General features: G+C 38.9%; 1 protein-coding gene across 3 annotated transcripts in view; it reads right to left on the bottom strand.

Moving 5' to 3' along the window:
* Ptpn2 (protein tyrosine phosphatase non-receptor type 2) overlaps nt 1-21737 on the bottom strand; it is a 60775-nt gene that overhangs the window by 25618 nt on the left and 13420 nt on the right. For all 3 annotated transcript variants that reach the window (XR_007594590.1, XM_050157908.1, XM_050157907.1), the window contains exons 2-4: nt 18348-18438; nt 8477-8577; nt 1074-1172 (exon numbers count right to left, since the gene is read on the bottom strand). Coding sequence is in view for 2 of the 3 variants with exons in the window: in XM_050157908.1 (XP_050013865.1) it covers nt 1074-1172; nt 8477-8577; nt 18348-18438 (291 nt within the window). In the remaining variant the exon portion in view is untranslated. The remainder of the gene's footprint in view (nt 1-1073; nt 1173-8476; nt 8578-18347; nt 18439-21737) is intronic.

Here is a 21737-nt window from a genome sequence, read left to right as displayed (position 1 = left end):
CAATGAAATCCCCATCTCACTCTAGGAAGGATGACAATCGTTAAGAAAAGAAATAATTGTTGGATATAGTGATGCAACCCTGAAATTCCAGCACTCGGGACGCAGAGGCAGGTGGATCTCTATGAGGCCAGCCTGTTCTACATAGGGAGTTCCAGGACAGTCAGGGGGAGGGAGGGAGGGAGGGAGGGGGGGAGGGAGGGAGGGAGGGAGGGGGAGGGGGAGGGGGAGGGGGAGAGAGAAACAACAGTTAACACCACCACCACCACCAAAACACAAAAAAACTCTGCTGGCAAGGTTGAGGACAGAAGGGATCTGGTGCACACTGTTGATGGGACCGTAAACTACTTCAGCCACTGTGGAAATCAGTATGGAAGTTCCACAAAAAAACTGAAAGCAGAGCTACAATACAACTCAGCTATAATACTTCTGGGTATCACAGAGAGACCTACATTTTATCAACGTTTACCATGGTACTATTCACAAAAGCTAAGTTATGAAACCAACTAAGGAATCCACAGATGAATGGATGAAGAAATGTGGTATATTTACAGAATGAAAAGTTTTAACCAAAAAGAGCATAGTTGTGCTATTTGCAGAAATATAGATGCAACTGAGATAAACATATCAAGTGAAACATGAAAATCTCAGAAAAACGGTGTTTCTCTACTTTGCCTATCTATACAAAATCTAGGAGATGGACGTGAAAGTGGAAGAGGAACTGTTCAGGAGTACAAAAGAAAAGGGCTTAAAGAGGAGAAGTGGGAGAAAAGGGAGTGAGGAGCAAGGCAGAGAGCGAGCTAAACACACCAGCTACACTTACATGAAAATGTCCTCATGGAACAGAATAAGACATATAGTACTATGAATCTACAAATTTATAATAAAAATGAGAGGAAGAAAAAGTATTCATTATTTCGCTGGTCAGAAATATCCTGGTCAGAAATATCCTGGCTACTACCCTTTAGGCACCAAAGGTCAATAGTAATAAATGAGTATCTGCTCCCAAAATGAAACATTTATAAACTAATGATCACAGATGGCAAACTAATCTATAAGTATTAAATATTACTCACCGATTCTTTCTCTACAGTTCGGTTTAACATGACAACTGCTTTGGTCTTTTGCTGCCACACCATGAGCCAGAAGTGGCAACATGTGTTAGGAAGTGGCCCCTGTAATAATAGAACAAGAACATATCAGGGAAATGAGCTGGGGAAGGACACGGCTCCGAGGATGCTGCTGTGGTGACTGTGATGGTCAGTGTATTAGGTCCTGCTAAGTGAAGCAGGACTTTAAATACACTTAAATTCAAAATATAGTCTGCATTCAATAAAACTTTTCCATTATATTATATAAAGATATATTATTGACTTAGGCAGAAAAAGAACTGTATGGGATACCTGGGGCTCAGAAATAAGAGCTGGATAACTAGATTCAATTATATTATATTCAATTATTCAACACTTAGAAAATACAGGCAAGATTTTGTGCCAAAAAAGTCAACTTAGTTCATTGCTTCTGATACTGTCATATTATTATAGCTTTGTTATCATGACCAAAGGTGCCTAACACACAGGCAAATCAGAATCATGAAAATATCTGGGAGTTCACGTTCAGACTAGAAAGGAAGTCAGAAAAGGAAATTTGACTCTTTTCAGTTTCTGCAACAGACAAGTGATATCTCAGATCATGGGGGGAATCTGTGAGAAATGAGGAAGTTTTTGTCATTACTGACTGACCAACCAGTCCAAGTCAACATAAAGGAACTTGCAGAAAAAAAAAAAAATCATCAAAGTGCCTGCAAATCAGTTTGTATCATCTGACAGAGTATCGGCTGGCAGAGTTAAAAGCGGGCAACCATCTTTATTACAAAATGCTACGGAGGGGATAAAAGCAAATACACAGTTTCAATCCAGTTTCTTTCACATCTGTCTTCATGATAACATAGGGGAAAAAAAACAGGAAGGAAAGGAGGAATAGAGGGAGGGAGACAGGCAATGAAGCATGCCCAGACTTGGACTTTCTTCCTTCCTTCTTGTAGGGCTGAAGATGTAACCCAGGGACTCATGAAAGCCGAGCAAACACTCTACCATTAAGTTATAAAACAAACTTGCATCTAAACATGCAGACCATTTTCCGAGCAATGTGCCAAACAGTTCAGTGTCATGAGCAGGAAAGACCAGGGTTGCAGCCCCACTCAGTGTAACTGAGAGTTCAGATCGTTCTACACTGACTGAAATCATCTTTAGAGCAGATATATTTTTTGGTGTGTTGCCAATACTCAATACATACTGCTTAAGTAAACAAACTCTAAGGTTAACCTATAAAATTGCTAGATAGCTGAGAAATTACGACCTTACTGTTAAAGAATTAGATTCTCTTCATTCAATGTACACATCTATTTCCAATATAAAACATACAGTCCAAAGGTGATAAAACAAACAACCTCTCCACTGAAATAAGAAAATCCCCAGTAAAATGAACACTTTTTTCTTTCATCTTAAAATAAAAATCATGGGTTGGGTATAGTGACCTACACCTTTAATATCAAGGAGATGGTTCTCTTTGAGTTTAAGGCCAGCTTAGTCAACACAGTAAGATCCAGGCTAGCCAGGGTTATACAGTGAAATCCTGTCTGAAAAGAACAAAACAAAATACAACAACCATAAAGTGAGACTAGGAAAAAAGCACCCCAGTGTGGCTCTCAGTTACCTATAACAAGCTCCAGGGAATAGGATAGAACGCTCTCTTCTGGCCTCAGGAGGAGCCTATATATGCATAGCACACACAAGAAAATACACAAGGACACATACAAATAAATAATAAAGAAAAAAATGCTATTTAAAAATAATTACGAAGCAACTTAGTAGAGAAGTCCTTTGTGTGCAAATTCATACCCCAATTCTATTACTGGTTCTAAAGACTAGACAGAAAACATGCAACAGCTGTTATAGTATAAAGAACAAAGGATTCTAAAAAGACAGAAATTCATCTATCAGCTAGTAATGATACAAAAAAATTCCTTCCTTTTCTTTTTTTTTTTTTTTCTCTTTTTTTTGAGACAGTTTCTTTGTGGAGCTCTACCTGTGGACCAGTCTGGCCTTGAACTCCGAGACCCACCTGCCTCTGCCTCCCAGTGTTGGAATTAAAGGCATGCACCACCACCAACTGCTGAAATGCTACCAAATTTTTAAACATTAAAATGGACATGACATACAACGCTGATTAGAAAAAACAAAGAGTATGGCAAAAGACAATTAATCTAATAAGCAACAAAGAACAATTAGATACTGTAACATTAAATGTAGATTTTCTCTCTCTCTGTTCAAGTAACATGCTATGCATAGGCATTACTAAAATGTAGTCTCAGCCCCTACAAAGTGCAAATGGAGAGAGTGAGAAGTTACTAGCATCAAATATTCAAATCATCAGGTCCTATGTTGTAAGAAAGTCTGAGATGGTACAGCACGAATCTGGCAGAGAGGTGATACGAAGGACAGGGGCAGTTAAGGTCACTCTACATGTTCTAAATATCAAGCAAGGTGCATAAGAGCACATGGTAAAAGTGTGGGTACAGGGGGCTGGAGAGATGGCTCAGTGGTTAACAGCACTGCTTGCTCTTCCAAAGGTCCTGAGTTCCATTCCCAGCAACCACATGGTGGCTCACAACCATCTGTAATAAGATCTGGTGCCCTCTTCTGGCTTGCAGGTATACATGCAAACAGAATACTGAGAATACTGTATACATAATTAATAAATAAATCTTAAAAAAAAAAAAGTGTGGGTACACTGGAGTGAACCACACCTGAAGAGCAAGTAGATCTGGTGGCAAGAAAACATCGTACAATGCTGCACTGATTTCTGTGAAACTGAGCAACGTGTATAGGCCAAGGCTGCAACTAGGAAAAATACGATAAGGATTGCTCTACTCAGGTGAAGAAATAGGAAGGAGGCTGATTTCCTTCAATTAACCTACCAACTAGACACAGAAAATTAAAAAATTCAAGACTTAGGTTAAAATATCCATAGAGCAATGAAAAAAATACAGAAAGAAATCTGTTGTGGAATAATCCTTTTGTACACTGTAAAGATTTGTCAGCTCAAATTAGTTTAATAATATCACTGCTGGCGATAGACGTGCTGAAAACTGCTGGTGGGCCACAACCTCATGGTGATATACAGATTAATAGAAATGGGTTAAATTGATATGTAAGAAGCTAGAGCTAATGGGCCAAGCAGTGATTTATTAATGCAGTTTCTATGTGATTATTTTGGGTCTAAGCTAGCCAGGTGACCAGAAACCAACAAGCGGCCTCCACCAACAGTATATATAATAAATACATAAATTAGAAAGGAAGACATGCCTAAAAAAAACACAGTAGAGAAGAACTGTAGCTTCAAATTTTGGCTTAGTCTTATCCACTGTATGACTGTACTATTTAATCACATTCTTCCTCTGTAGCATAACAGTATTTAACACAAAGGTTGTTCAACAGTTATACAAAACATGCAAAGTATTTTTACTATGCTTATTTATTTTGTGTGTGTATATATTTCAGAATGTGTATGTGTGTGTGTGTGTATATATATGCATCATGTGTCCCTCAAAGTGGCAAGTAGGAGGACAACTTGAAAGAGTTCGTTCTCTATACCATGTGGTTCCCAAGGACTGAATTCAGATTGTTAGGCGTGGCAGTAAGCACCTTTACTTGCTGAGCCATTTTGCTAACCCGCAAAACTTTTTTTTTTTTTTCTGAGACAAGGTTTCTCTATATAAAAGTCCTGGCTGTCTGAGAATTCACTCTGTATACCAGGCTGGCCTCAAACTCGGATCTGCCTAATTTTTAATTCTTTATAAGAAATAATTTTACTTCTCATTAGAATGTAATGTTCACAGTGGTAGGGGGGTTTATGTGCTTATTTAGAGAAAAGATCCCATGAATTGAGACTGATCTGGAAAATCTTGATCCTCCTCTACCTACAATTACAGCCAAGCATTATCATGTCTGTTTTTTCCCCTTTTTAAAAAGGGGACCTGTTTTATTTAAGTAGTGACTGCCAGAGTCGTTCTCAATAAATCTCCAGATGAAGAGTCAAGTGTTATCAGCAGAATTTAACACAGATTCTGTTAAAGCAGAGCATACCCCACCCTAGGTGACAGAGGTTGAGAACTAAGGTCCTAGGTAGGGAATACAGTTCAGATGTAACAGTACTCAATTCATCTGTGTGCGGTCCTTAGACCATACTCTGCCAAAAACAACACGCTAACAAACCACGGTCCCCAAGACTGAAGTGTAAACACGGAGATAGCTAAAAGAGAATCTTAAGAAAGACCTGTCTTGGAGCTGGAGAGATAGCTTGGCGGTTAAGAGCACTGACTGTTCTTCCAGAGGACCCAGATTCAATTTCCAGCACCTACATGGCAGATTACATTTGTCTGTGGTTCCAATTACAGAGGACCTGACTTCCATGGCTAAACACCAATGCTCATAAAATAAAGTGAAATAAATAATTAAAAATTTCTTTAAAAAATAAAGAAATAAAAGACCCATTTTTAAGGAGTAAGAGAAAGAACCAATGATACTGATGGAAAGGACAGCAGAGAAGGGACAGCTGTGTAAAAGGTGCTCAACCATCTGTCCTGGCTTAAGTATGAAATTTTCTGCTGATGGAGGTGGGTCTTGTATCTTATCTGTTGCTTTCATTGGTTAATAATAAAGAAACTGCCTCAGCCCTCATAGGACAGAAAATTAGGTAGGTGGAGTAAACAGAAGAGGATGCTGGGAGAAGGAAGCTGAGTCGAGGAGTCGCCATGGTTCTCCCGCTCCAGACAGACACAGGTTAAGATCCTCCCTGGTAAGCCACCTCGTGGGCTACACAGAATATTAGAAATGGGTTAGAACAATATGTAAGAGCTTGCCAATAAGAGGCTACAGATAACGGGCCAGGCAGTGTTTAAAAAAATACAGTTTCCATGTAATTATTTCGGGCATAAGCTAGCCATGCGGGCGGCCCGCAGCCTCGCCGTTCCTATCTCAACATTCTGCCTTGGGCCTGATGTTTCTTGAGGGACTTTTGGGAGGGCTTGGGCCTAACCAAAAGTGAATTTCTTGGTTGGTTAGTACAGTAGCACTAGGAAGTGGTACCTAGCATGAGGAAGCACAGTATTGGAGAATGCCCTTATCACACAGCTAGTTCTCTCTGGGTCCTACTTTCCAGGATATTCTGTCTCACCTTAGCCTTAAAGCTAACCTCAAACTTAGTCTCTAAAATTATAAGCCAAAATAAACTTTTTTCCTTCAAATGTGCTTTCAAGTACTTGTCATAGCAATGAGTACGTAACACATCATGCTTTTCCATATTTTTGTTCATTTTCAGTAAAAAGTACATTTTTAACTCTGAATATTGATTTAAGAAAACCATAAATGACTTTAATTGAGCATAAACCATGTTACTGTAAAACAGCAAATTAAAATTGACACTCCTAATCCCCATAAATGACTGCTTCTAAATGGTATATATATGACTAATTCATTCAACCCACATCAGTCCTCTCATGAAATTAATGTTGGAATAAGCACATTAACATTTCTGGATTTTTCAGGTCTGCTTTTCAATTGCATTTGTAGCCACCAAGTACTATATACATTATTTAGTTGTTTATTATCAAGTCACTGCATGAGGAAAATCATACTAGGTCCAAGTTAAAGAAGACCTCAAGTGATTCAACTTATAAAAGCTATGAGGTTACCCGGAGGTGGTGATGTATGGCTTTAATTCCAATACATGGACGGCAGAGGCAGACAAATCTCTGTAAGTTCCAGGCCATCCTAGTCTACAAAGTGAGTTTCAGGACGGCCAAGTACACAGAGAAACCCTATCTCGAAACACTAAAATAAGAAAAGGGGGGGGGGGGGGGGAGAGAAGAAAAAGCTATGCGGCTATTAAAGTCGTGACAATAGACAGGGAATATTTATTGCAAGGAAATTTCCAATTAAGCTTTAGTGAGAATCAAGCAGTTAAAAGGAATGTTTCGGCTTCCTGTTGTTAGCCAGTACAGTCTCCAAAAGGAACCAGCACATGTACTAGTACTAGTCTCAGCATAGCTGAATTACTTCTCCATAGTCTGGATGTTTAAGTATAGTATCACTGCAGGCAAATCTGTTTTGTAATGTCAAATAGTTGCTTGTGGCCATGAAACTAGAACACTAGCAATCCCTGAAGTAGCAAACAGTGTCTTCTTGCTAATTCTCTGCTGCATCTCGAATGGGTCCGGCAGGAAGCAGCTCATCACTCTTATTCGATCAGTATACATTGCTCTGGATGGAATCATGTATACTATGTATACCTCTTCTCCCGAGTGTAAACAACCTTCAGAGTAACTGGGAGAAGGAAGGGTAGGAGCAGGGGTCAGGACAAGATCTGAGGTTAGGAAAGGAGGAGGTCTGAGGGAAAAGGCTGATTAGTACTTGGTAGATGCTCAGTGCCTGGGCCGCTATAAATCAAAGTTCCTAAAGAGAGGGATAAACAGAGCATCTTTTCAAATGTATATTATCAATCTTTATTTTGTTATGTGAAATGTGAACTGATATTCTTAGCCAGTTTTATACCAGACTGCTTTTCTTTCCTTTTTAGTTACAGAAGCAACTTTACTTTAGGCAAAATAATTTGTTTCTCTGACAGAAAATTCTAACGGCTCACAGGTACGTTAAATTGAACTTAAAAAACAATTCACACTTTTTCTGTCTTTCAAATAGAAGGTATGTTAAACTTTTTAAAAATTTCAAACATGATGCCACAGATACAGTCGGGACACCTGCTTCCAGACAACCAGAGTTCGGTTCCCAGCACCCATGTTCTATGGCTAACACCAGACTGTCTACTGGACACCCTCTTTCGGAGTCTGTGGGTACCCTAGTGCACATAAACATATACATGTACATAGACACATAAAAATAAAATTTAAAACTATCAAACATAAAAGCTTATACTTCTGAGGCTTTTTGACTGGAAGACATGACAGGGTTGCATTTTAACCTCTCTGATTTGATAATGGTGGGACTACACGATAACACAGCTGCACTCTGGAAATATACTATAGTGCAGGGATGGAGAGAGAAGAGCTTTCAAGGGCCTTCCTGGTTCTTCAAAACAAGTTAGAGGAAGAGAACCCCAACGCACTATCAAAAAATAACAAAAGCTATATTAGATACAGTGCAAGAAGTTGATTTACCTGAAGTGAATTGCACCAAGCCATTTCAGAAGAATTTCCTCCATTGAAAACAGGAACAGTACAAACAATCTTACTTTTTACCAATGTATTTAAAGTTCCAAAACTATGATGTTTGCAACTGATTTCAGAATCAGAAAACTAAAAATAGCAAGTCATTTGCAAATGTCACCACATGTTCAGCTTTGTGTAGAGCCGGCAGCCAAGCTCTATTCTGAGGCTTCTGCCCAGCACCGCACTACTTGCCTGTGTTAGGATGTAACTTCTTTGTGCCTCTTCCATGTCAACTAAGCTGGCGTTAATATAATCATTTTCAGTACTCTGCAGTTTAACACGACTGTGATCATCTGAAAGCAGAGAACGTTAAATCGTAACTGTCATTTCAACTTTTCCATTCCTTTTTATATGATGGTAATATTCTAAGGCAGTTATAGATGATAGGGAGAAATAAAGAAAATATAAAGTTACACCAAAGGAGAGTTGAGACAAATCCTAAATTGCCTATTTTTTTTAAATGACGAAGTTAAAACAATCTTATTGCTGGGTATTGGAAGTGCTTCTATTTGTAGTCTATCATCTACAGTAACGTGAAAAACGGGCCAGAATGTGCAGTAAAATGAATAGGGCACTTACCTTACTGGAAGTGAAAAGTCAGCTCAAGTCTCAGTGCCTAGGAACTGAGTGTCTATGTGCAAAAACATAACTGGGCTCAAACTGATGAGAACAGACTCTTCACTTCTTGGTAGCATGCATACAACTATATTTAAATAATGCTTAACACCGAGAAGCTAAAATAATTGGATTATTCTATCTGTATCCTTTACAAGAGTACTGGAAACTTCAATACTGAAGACTATGTTAACAGGTTAGGCCCACTTCTACATTTTAAAAATAAAAACTGAAGCCTGGCGATGGTGGCGCACGCCTTTAATCCCACCACTCGGGAGGCAGAGGCAGGCGGATCTCTGTGAGTTCGAGACCAGCCTGGTCTACAGAGCTAGTTCCAGGACAGGCTCCAAAGCCACAGAGAAACCCTGCCTTGAAAAACCTAAATAAATAAATAAATAAATACTGAAGATTAGAATTCATACTCATTTTATTATCTAAAATACAACACTTGACCTTGTATCATTTAGATGAGAAAGTAAACAATGAGAACTTATCCCCAAGATTAACTTTACTTTAGAATCCTAAACATAAGAAAGCCGCACACATAAAGCTAAGTTACAAATTAAATGTATGATGTTTAACTTCAGAGAATATATTCTGTGACAAACTATTCCCCTCAGAAATCTATCTTAAATATTTAATCTCTTTCCACTTCTTTTCCACTTTCTCTGTTTTTTCAGCTAGGGTCTCATGTAGCCAAGATTGGCTCTCAACTGGATGGATATGTAATAGAAAATGACCTTAAAATCCTGCTTCGCCTACCTCACAAAGCTTGGGCTGCTCCCCCTTCAGCCCCCACCCAAGACTTTTTTTCTTTTGGTTTTTCTGCACAGGATTTCTCTGTGTTGTCCTGGATGTGCTGAACCTCTCTCTGTAAACCAGGCTGGTCTTGAACTCATATGGCTGCTCGTGTCTGCTTCCTGAGTGCTGCGATTAAAGGTGTGCACTACTATACCTGGCTTCTGGGCTACCAGTTTAAAAACAAAATCAAAACTACAGCAGCCAGGTAGTAGTGGCGCACACCTTTAATCTCAGCAATCAGGAGGCAGAGGCAGGTGGATCTCTGTGTGAGCTAGTTCCAGGCCAGCTCTAAAACTACTGCAAAATCCTGTCTTGAAAAACAAACAAAGAAACAAACAAAAAACTATAGCAACACAAAACCCCAAACTGTCCAACCGATTTCTCCATGTGAACAGAAATGCTAAACGACTTTAGTTTCCACATCAATGTATCTCGGATGTTTCTGTTGGACTGAACACAAGACCTTTTTAATATTACATGTCATCCGCAAAAGAAAACTACAATCTGGCTATAGTAAATCACGTGCACTAGTTTTCTGGGAAAGATGACGTCAGCAAGCACTTTTGAAAAAGTATTTTGTTAACAGCTCAATCATCCTTTAATTGTCACACTGTACAAGGCAAGGACAGCTTCCTACTCAACAAAATTAAGACCATATGTTTCATGAATAGCACAACCCCATGGAAGAATGCAAATTTTTAGAGAAAGCAAAACAACCACCAAAATCTAGACTCCAGTACAGTATCGCCCAAAGGAATACATTTCCTCATGTTCCAATCACAGGAAGATTACAAACCAAACAAACACACACACACGCACTCATACTCTTTTGGCCAACAAGCAATTCAGAAGGTCAGGCCCACACACAGGGTGCTAGGAAGCCAGTGCATCTGCAGAACACTTTCCCAGACCAAGGTAGAGCTTAGAAGCCAAGACTAGAAGAAAAGCTCAACCCCATTCAGCTATTTTCCTTCAGTCTTTAACCCAAAATGATAAAGACAGTATTCACACCCAGAGACTAACAACATAGAGGACACTGGACACTATCTGAAAGCCACCCAAGGCCCAGTGCCATCACAGGGCTCTGCTTCATTGTCTAACAATGATTGATCCAATCAACAAAAGCAAAGGGACGCTGTGCATTCTCTCAGGGTTCAATGACAATTTTTAAGTTTTGTTAGAGATGACTAGAGAAAATAGTAATCCTTAGGAAATCAGGACAGCACTTTACAAGTAAGCACAGCTGGTGACTAAATCTGTATTTTCTTCTAGGGAAAACAAACTGTCAAGGGCACAGCTGTCTCATTATTTAGGTTCAAAAGGAAATGGTGAGCAGAGCACAGTGGCCACACCTTCAATGCCAGCACTCCAGAGGCAAAGAGAGACGGTCTCTTTCAGTTTGAGTCTAGCATGGTCTATACAGTGAATTCTAGGCCACCGGGACTACATAAGAACTCATAACAAAAAGTAAAAAGAAACACACACCTTTGACTCAAAATAAATTCTAAAAAACAAAAAAAAGACAAAAAAAACCCTTTTGTTGTGTGTTAACTGAAATATATCACCTTGATATATCAAAAAAGATCCAACATATATCCATTTCAGGAAGTAAAATCCTCATCAAAACCTTGAAAACCTGTGACTTCACAATTCCAATGCCTAACAAAGGCAAAGAACCCTGTCATTTACTTACTAGGGATTACTTAGCAGGTACTCAGTTTGCATCATCAGAGAGGTCCCTTGACAACCTGGGAGTTAACTGTTTCCTTTCCATGATCCACTAGTGTTAGTCACTCCCAAATCTGTGTACTGTTCATTTTAAATTTTTAAAAATGTTTTATTTTTATTTACATATACATGTGTGGGAGGGGTGCGCCCTGTGTATGTGGATGCTCTTAAAGGCCAAAAGAGGGCTTCAGATCCCCTGGAACTGGACAGAGTAATAATAGGCAGCTCTAAGCTGCCAGATATAGATGCTGGGAACTTAACTTGAGTCCTTTAAAAGGACAAGGACACATGAGCCCTTAATTGCTGAATCACCTCTTTGGAACCCCTGAATTGTTTGTTTCCAACAAAGGAAACGTTTGACTTCCGAATTAGAAAAAAAAAATGTCATAGTTTTTATTTTTGCCCAGGATTCTCTGAAATGAGATCATCAAAATGGGAAGGGCTCTACAACTTGAATCCCAAAGTCCACAGTACTTTCTTGATCAGCATTCTATGGCAATGGTTGGTTCTCTCTCTTCTCTCCTCTTCTCTTCTCTTCTCTTCTCTTCTCTTCTCTTCTCTTCTCTTCTCTTCTCTTCTCTTCTCTCTCTCTCTCTCTCTCTCTGTATCTTTCAAAAGATGCATAAAGGAGGGAAACAAAGGAATCACACTTCCGGGGGCAATCTTACCTATCCATCCCTCAAAGCACCAGCAGCAGCACAGGAAGGAACATATTTATTATTCTGTAGGGTTTTACCTCTTCTTATTCTTGCCACCAACTGAATGAAGAAATGCAGTATCTAACAGGACTGTAACTTAAAAATTGGATAAAAAGTAAGCCCACCCACTTCTGATGAAGCCTTTCTGTCTCCTACCCTCATGTTTTTCTGAGAAATGGTTTCAGCTCTCAAGAAATGACTTGCTCTGTCTGTGGCTGACACACAGAAGCTTCCTCTTTCAACACTCATCATGAACTGAAGAAAAGAGCCCTGTAGATTTCATCCAATTTGTCACCATCTTAAAGGCTTCTGCTATTGTAGAGTTTCACATGTTGAACAACAGAAGGGAGGGTTCATGTTCGCCATGGCAGAAACCAATTACTAACTCACAGGTTAAAAACAGGACAATTCTATTAATACAATATTATCAGTTAACTTTTCTGCTTATATTTTCCTAATCTCTACCTACTTGTGGTACCTCTAACAAGAACTCACAAGAACTCAATGTATCTTTTAGCGATGCCAACATTGTTCAACTCCAATAGCTGACAGACAATAATTCTTTTTCATAAACTGAGCAAGGTGTCCTATGCAAAGACTGCTACACCCAAGCCTCATAGCTACTATCATTTTCATGGAGAATAAATATAAAGCTTAGCACACATGAAAGTCTGAACATTTCAGCTCTTTACTCTGCAAAACAAATGAACCAATCAAACAAACAAACAAACAAAATCAATTAGAGCTACCAAAGAGCACTGTTTAATGATTAGGATAGGCCAGACACTGTGACACAACTTACTGGGCTGTTATCTCAATCCTCACAACTTGACAAAGTAGATACACTATCATCCCATTTTGCTTACATTTTAAGACTAGAGGGATTTGAATTAGAAGATTTCACCCCGATATCTGACTCCTAATTTTATTTTGACAAGATTAATTAGAATAACGCCTCATGTGGTGGCCAAATACTGGGACACGAATTAACAAAATAGTTGCTTGTCTCTGGCTTCACATCCACTGGAACTACTACATGCACCTGCTGGAGTCACTTTACCATTAGCTTTTCCTTTTTTCTTCCAAGCCCTCTGATCAAGTCTGGTATTTTCCTGTTGCAGCCTCTATAGTAACCTCCACAAGCGTCAAACTCCACAGGTACCTGGGCTCCCAAGACCACCAGAGTTATCCCCTAACAACCAGCCAGCACTGCCATAAGCAGTTCTGTGCTTTCACTTCCTGTCAGTCAAACATGCTGTTTTCACACGTTCCACCATACCCTTCTCTTGTCTGCCATTCAAACAGCTGGCTCTTTGGTCCTTTTCCTCATGGGTTATGGGCTTCCCTGGACACTCCCCCGAGGCTGCTGACACACAATCAGCCTCAGCTGTCCTCAGCCAGGCTGTGCACCACCTGTATTCTCTGCCCAGATATGCAATACCACAACAGCCAGCCTTACACTTCACTGTCATCGTCAGCAGATTTGGTGAGACAACTTGGAATTCTGATAGATTAGATAGATAGATAGATAGATAGATAGATAGATAGATAGATAGATAGATAGATAGATAGATAGATAGATAGAATTTTCCCACATTAAAAAATGGGAAACACTATTATGATGGAGGGAGTTAGTCTTCATGATTTCACAATGGATGCTTTATAATGGAACAATTAAATGACGGGATAATTAGTTTAGCTGGGATTTACATAATGTCAATTATAAGCATTATCAGTTTGGTAATTCTTATTTTATTACTTAAAAAAGTTGGTTGATATGAGTGCCAAGATAACAGTTTCTAAAAAGGTTACTAAAGAAAATAATGCAATTCTGACAGATAAATTATAAGCCCTAGAAAAACTTACTAAAACAGATAATAAAGATACTCAGACAAAGATGAGAAATTTAAAGGAACCAACTTCAACATTACATTATAAAATTAGAGAGGAATACCTCAAGGTTACCAAAAAAACCCAACCTTAAATTATCCAGTCACTATACAGGAACACTGCCAAATGAGAGGTATCCCCAAAGCTATGTAATAGTTGACTGGATTCCTGTGGAAATGTTACCTTTAAGGAGATTTAAGAAAGCAATAGTCTCATGTGGTATACATTCACCTTTTGCAAGGCAGGTGTTAAATTCATGGTCATCTAGTAACAGAATTGTCCTACAAGACTGGAAAGACTTGATTATAGCAATATTGGAACCTGGTCCTCAATTACAGTGGAGGACTAAGATCACTGAACAACAAAGTGGGGTTGGAGTTAAGGAAAATTTCCAAGAACAACTTCGTGGAGAATGCAATCATTCTAATGTACAAAGACAGTCTATATATAACGGCCACACCTTGACTGTATGCCATGCAGCAGCTTTGAATGCTTGGGATAGAATTGAAGAAGTTGGATGTTGTAAGGAGAGGGCCGCTTGTTTGTTCCGGCTGCCTGGCTAGCTTACACCTGAAATAACCACACAGAAACTGTATTAATTTCTTCTGGGCAGTTACTATCTCCCTCTTGTATTTAAATATTTAGTAGAAGGATACCTTAGGACAATGTAAATAACTTGTTTCAACATTTATTTTCAGCATCTTATAAGAAGGTAGAACTTTCTCTATTTTCAGCTTACTTATTCATTTATATTCTAGTATTATTAGAAATTCATGGATTCCTACTTTATTCATCAGGTATAAAATCATCTTAATGTTCAAATTATCCTGGGGTTGACCAGTGGACTTCAAGCTGGCTTGAGTGTCTTTATGACATACTACTCTTCAATTTTTTGTTTGTGGTTTAAGTCATATCCTTACTTTCTAGAAATTTTAAGAGGACTCCTTTCTTCCTTATTTATTTATTTATTTATTTGTTTGTTTGTTTGTTTGTTTATTTGGTTTTTCAAGACATGCTTTCCCTATGTTGTCCTGGAACTCACTCTGTAGACAGGGTGGCCTTGAACTCAGAGATCTGCCTGCCTCTGCCTCCTGAGTGTGAGAATTAAGGTGTCCGCCAAGCCCTAATTTAATTTTTGAGACAGGGTCTCATTCTAGTTTTGCCTAGCCTCTGAGATCTGCCTGCCTCTGTCTCCTGAGTGCTATAACTAAAAGCATGTGCCATCATATCCAACCCTTTTTATTTTTATTTTTTTGAGACAAGGTCTAGCAGTATAATTCAAACTGGCTCTTAACTCACAAACCCCCTGCCTTTGACTCCTAAGTGCTGGGAATTCAGGAAGACAGTCACAACACCTGTCTAAGGGATTACACTTTGCTCCAGTCCTGGAAATCAGCCAGTTGTCCAAAGCGCCCTGTTTCCTCTTAGTAAAGAATGAACTTGATTTACTAAAGCTGAGCATGCCAAGTACCAACAGGGTATCATTATTCTTAAACTTCTCGATGAGGCTAGAGACACAGCTCAGGATTGCTAAGGGAATATGCTGTTGCAGAGGACAGAAGTTTGGTTTCCAGAACCCACATCAGGTAACCCACAACAACCTGTAACTCCAGCCCCGGGTGTATGACCCTTCTGGGCTCCACCGGCATCTGCCCACATGTGGACATTCCTACCCATCCCACACAAATGTATGCACACACTCATATTGACATAAAAGTAATATTTAAAAAAAAAAACACAATTATACTCCAGTCTTGGGTGAGGTGAAGAAGGAGGAAGGTTCTGCTTGATAAGGGATCAATAGATGAATGGGGGGGGGGGTAGAGTTTGGAAAACAAAAGGTCAAATAAGGGAACTGAGGCACAATGAGATAGACCTGTATGTACTTCCAGTTACTTAAGAGGCTGAGGCAAGGAAGCAGGTCTTAAAGTTCAAGACCTGTTTCCTACATGGGCCTGTATACTGAGTTCAAAAGCCAAACTGGGCAACTTCACAGGATGCTCTCTCAAAAGAAAAACAATAAAAGGGATAGAGATATAACCTCATAGTACAGCATTTGCCTAGGATGTATCAGGTCCTGGGTTCAATTCCCAGAACCACAAAAAGGGGAGAGAGGAAAAGAAGCATAAAAGAGCTATTTCCAAGTCTCTGATGAAGCCTTTTATGTACTTATATGTTCTCTAAAAAGAAGCCAGCAAGGAATCTACACTCTGCATAAATGACTGCAATGGGTTTACTGACAACAGTTTATTTGTGTACTTAACAACTCTTAAGAGTTTGCTTATAAAACTAGAATTCAATGACAGCCTATTCGCTCATGAACTTAATTCCATGGTTATGCTTTTACAGAATAAACAGTTTCATTTCTATATAAAGGTTCAAAATTTGGGAGCTGGAAAGATGCTGGCTGCTCTTCCAGAGGTCATGAGTGCAATTCCCAGCAACCACATGGTCTCACAACTATCTGTGATGAGGTCTGGTGCCCTCTTCTGGTCTGCAGGCATATGTGCGGGCAGAACACTGTATACATAATAAATAAATAAACAAACAAACAAGCTGGGCGGTAGTGGCGCAGGCCTTTAATCAGGAGGCAGAGGCAGGCGGATCTCTGTGAGCTCGAGGCCAGCCTGGACTACAAGAGCTAGTTCCAGGACAGGAATCAAAAAGCTAAGGAGAAACCCTGTCTCGAAAAACAAAAAACAAACAAACAATAAATAAACAAACCTTTTTTAAAAAAAAAAAAAGTTCAAGAGTTAAATAAGCTACAGACTGCTCTGCTGAGGTTGTCTCTTTCCCAGGATAATCAGCTCTAGCTTCTTCACTGCTGCCTGTTTTATATTCTGAATCCACTCCAGTTCAGTTGATGGCTTACAGAAATGAGCGGAGAAGCAAAGCTCTACTTCTGGTTTTCAGGAATACTATGAGCTGAGGCACTTTCCAGGTAGTAGATTATAACTCAAGTGAGATTTCTTGACTCTAAACTTTTTCTAAACTCTCCAAGGAATGAAGAATAATACAAAGTGTTCCAAAATGGGAGCTTCACAAATTGGAGAATTAAGGTAAAAGAGATTTTAAAATATAACAGCTAAATAGTTATCTGATTAGGGAAGGATGTGGGAAAACTTTAGTAAGAAAAAAAAAAAATCAAAGAATTAAAGAACCCAGTGCTGTAAAAAAGTGAATACACACCAAGGGAAATAGTTAATACGACAACAACAACAATAAGAAAGGCAAAATGAAACAAAACAATAAACAGCAAAAACAGTGCTGGAATACAGAAAGTAACCTTCAAGTCAGCAGAACTGAAGATTTCAAGGGTAAAAGCTGGGTGTGGTGTAGAAGGCTGAGACAAGAGGTTCACTGTTGGAGGATAGCACAGGAAACATAGAAAGTCCTGCTGCAAAATAAGCAATCCTCCTTTCTTTCTCCTGGGCAAAAATATTGAAGTTGGTCAAATCGAAAGTGCTGAAGAGGTTTGGAACTCGAAGGCTGGTGTTGCATGGTGTTTGTCGTGGGAGACATTAGGTCACCCAGATTAAACGAAGGCTCTGATGAGGAGAGGGGATGACAAGAAACACAGGAAGTGGCTATGGAGCCTGGAGAAGTGAGCTGTACAGGAAGAAAAAGCTTTGGCAGAGGTCACTTCATTGGCAAGCTGAGGAACCCTAGATGAGACTAGGAAATGCTTAGATGTCATTCATAGGAAGCAAGAATAACAAGGATCCTTCATCTGAGACCAAGAAATGAATTCACTGCTGAATTTTACCAGATGCTAGAACACCTAATAAAAAAAATGCTCTTCAAACCAAAGAGGGGCGAGAAGATGACTAAGAAAAGTTCTTGCTATGTAAGTGTAAGGAATGTCTTCTGAATCCCTAGAACCCATATAAAAGGCCAGGCGGATATGGCAGCCTGACTGCAATCCAGTACAAGTTATAAAAGAGCTGTGTGGCTAGCCAGACTAGCTAAAATAGAGTTCTGGGTCCAAGCAAAGATCCTACCCCTGATGTATAAGGTGAGGAGTGATCAAGGAAGACACCCGACACATGTGCGTGCACAGACACGTAGTTATTAAACCTGCTGTGGTGGCCAACATTCTGGAGGCTGAAGCAAGAGGACTGCTACAAATTTGAGGTCAGCCTGTGCTACACAGTAACTTCCAAAACAGCCTGGACTATACAGTGAAGCCCTATCTCAAAGAAAACAAAAAAGTATATACATTGTTAAAAATTGCTGTACTAGTCAATCTACCCCCAACCCTCTATTTCCACTGTATCCTGTCTCCTAAAGGAACTGAAAAACACACATGCACATAAAGCCACAGTACTTACATGGGCTTACATCTCTGTATCTGTTTCGATTTCGGTTTTCTGGAAACTTGGCCACTCTATGAGGATAGTCATGGGACTCATTTCGAATTTCCTTAAAATAACAAAAATATATTTTAATATCCTTATTAAATTTTATATAGCAACACATACCCTCCTAGACAATATAGAATAGCATTAAGCACTTATTTTAAGTTCCAAAAAGCTACAGGTAAACCTTATATCAAAAAATAAAAACAAAACAAAAAAAGGAAGTTCAGACTTTGCTCACATTACTCTAAATATATATATATATTTAAAATAATATCTATTATTTATTTAACACAAACATTCTCCCCCTGCCCAGATAGGGTTTCTCTGTGAAACAGTCCTGGCTGTCCTGGAACTCACTCTGTAGACCAGGCTGGCCCCAAACTCACGGAGATCTACCTGCTTTTACCTCTCAAGTACAGGATTAAAGGTGTGCACCACCACCACCCCACAAACATTCATTCTTGATGCATCAACCTTTTTAAAGATCTATAAGCACTCCATTTTAGAAAAGGTCATTTTCTAGTTTACTTATTTTATTTTTTCAAGACAGGGTTTCTCTGTGTAACAGTCCTGGCTGTCTTCAAACTCACAGAGATCCACCTGTCTCTGTCTCCCAAGTGCTGGGATTAAAGACATACTACACTACCGCCCAGCTCCACTTTCTAGTTCTTAATTTTACCCTTTGGCCTTCAGTGAAAAACCAAATTTTCAACATATATTTTGCTAAACTTTCCATCTAATTCCCAGTAACCCTAAATTCAATAATTAGTCCTTAGCAGGCCCCCACTCCCACCCCAGAGGACAGAAAATATTTATAAAAAATTAAAGATTCTGTAGTTATTTTAGATATGCCTATAAGCTGTAACTGCACCATAAATCCAACATATAAATTGAGTATCATAGTTGTAAAACATTTTTACAATTAACTTTTTCCATTGGTATTTCCAAACAAGATCATTGTTGATCTCATCAATACTACTTTATAACTTATTTCCTATTTTTGCCTTAGTGTTTCTCTCTTTGGGTTGATTTGATTGATACTGTAAAACCCCCTTAACCCTCAGAAGTTTTTAATAATGGAACATAATACACATGTTTCTAATCTAATCCTAATTGTAATATTCCTGCAAGATGAAAACACTATTGCCACCCTTAAATGTGCAACAGAGTAGGACAGTGGTGGTTTTAATCCCAGCACTTAAGAGGCAGAGGCAGGAGGATCTGTGAGTTTGAGGCCAGCCTGGTTGGTCTACATGAGCAAGTTCCAGGACAGTTAGGGCTATTGCACAGAGAAACTCTGTCTCAAAAACCAAAAAGTACAAGAAATTTAATTTTATGCTTTCCAAATCATTATTAAACTTAGCACCACTTCTTAATTCTTAACATTCATCAGTTACATTTGCTCTATCATAGAATAATTCTATTTCAAAGACTCATTTGTCACTAAGACTGTCAAAATTTAGTTCCTAAAGTGTAATGGTAAAGACTAACTATATGGAAATGAAAGCAGGTCTGTTCCTACTCACCCCACTTGTGTTAAAGCTCATATTTTCATTCATTTTTCTTCAAGAAAAGTATGCTAAATGTTTATTCTGAGAAATTTTACAAATTATGTGACCATAAATAGGATTTTTAAAAATTTATTGGTATGGTGCCTTTAATCTCAACACCAAAGAGCTGAAGATAATTGGATCACTGTGAATTACAGGCCACTCAATAAATAATTTAATAAATAAAATAATGAAAATAAATGAAATGAAAATGAAATAAAATTTATTGGTGATTTCTTTTATGGGGTGGTGGTGATAAAAAAAAATGGGCAGGACAGGACTCCCTCCATAACATCTTCACTAGACTCTTTAGTTGTTCTGTTGTATAATTCTATCTTCCACATATCTTGTCTGTCAATTGTTAGTTATTTTTTAACCTAGAGACAATTATATGTATATACTATAACAAATTACTGGTATTGCAAAAAGATGAAAGTATAATTTCCAACCTCATTCTAAATACTTATTTATATAGCCACAGATAAGTATAGCATTCACAGCTTATTAAAGAAGCTTCCTGTAGCAGACAAAACCATTACAGAAATTACAACTGGCTGGGCATTGGTGGCGCACGCCTTTAATCCCAGCACTCTGGAGGCAGAGGCAGGCGGATCTCTGTGAGTTGGAGACCAGCATGGTCTACAAGAGCTAGTTCCAGGACAGGAACCAAAAGCTATGGAGAAACCCTGTCTCACAAAACAAACAAACAAACAACAAAAAAAGAAATTACAACTGGTCAAGATGCAGAGAACTGAGCAGGGGCTGGGCAGCTAGCTGGTAAGTCTACATACAACATTCCTACACACCTAAGGTTTAGGGAACATCTAGGAAGAGGGAGTGGGAAAACTGAGTCAAAATCAGCAGCAAAATAGTCTCTTCTTTATGAAGGAAACTTCAAAACAGCATTAATTATTACTGATTGCTCTCATTCAAGTTTACAGTGAAAAAGAGCATGTGGGACAGAAAGATTGAAAATGCGCATTTGGAGAGAAAAAAAGCACTAGAAAGTTTAATGTTGCCTCAACTTATGTGTCGGATTATTTTTTCATTTAAGGTCATAATATGATTCTACTCAATATAGAAATGGAACATTTAGTGCTATCACACCAATCTTGCCAAATTCACTTGGCTCCTTCATATGATAGATTTATAAACTCTAAAACCACATAAATACACCCTGACACTATAAATTTTACATAACCTATTAATAGCTAATATAGCTCATTTATCTTTGGTATGTCTTGGCAGCAACTTATTTAAAAGCCCTACATACAAGTATACAGTTGAATAAAAATTTGCCTTGCTTGCTGGATGGTGGTGTAAACCTTTAATCTCAGCCTGGTCTACAGAGTAAATTCTATGACAGCCAGAGCTACACGGAGAAACACTCTCAAAAAAACCAAATTAAAAAAAAAAAAAAACAGGCTGGAGAGCGGTTAAGAGCACTGACTGCTCTTCCAGAAGACCTGGGTTCAATTCCCAGCACCCACATGGCAGCTCACAACTGTCTGAAAATGAAGTACCATGAGATCTGACACCTTCACACCAATGAACATAAAGTTAAATAAATCATAAAGAAAGAAAGAAAGAAAGAAAGAAAGAAAGAAAGAAAGACAGACAGACAGACAGACAGCCAGCCAGCCAGCCAGCCAGCCAGCCAGCCAGCCAGCCAGCCAGCCAGGCAGTGGTGGTGCACGCCTTTAATCCCAGCACTGGGAGGCAGAGGCAGGCGGATCTCTGTGAGTTCGAGACCAGCCTGGTCTACAAGAGCTAGTTCCAGGACAGGCTACAAAACCACAGAGAAACCCTG

Source organism: Alexandromys fortis, unplaced genomic scaffold (genome assembly GCF_014885135.2).
Source record: "Alexandromys fortis isolate MF-2015 unplaced genomic scaffold, M_Fortis_MF-2015_v1.1 scaffold_94, whole genome shotgun sequence".
NCBI lineage: Eukaryota > Metazoa > Chordata > Mammalia > Rodentia > Cricetidae > Alexandromys > Alexandromys fortis.
This window is presented reverse-complemented; position numbering and strand designations above follow the sequence as displayed.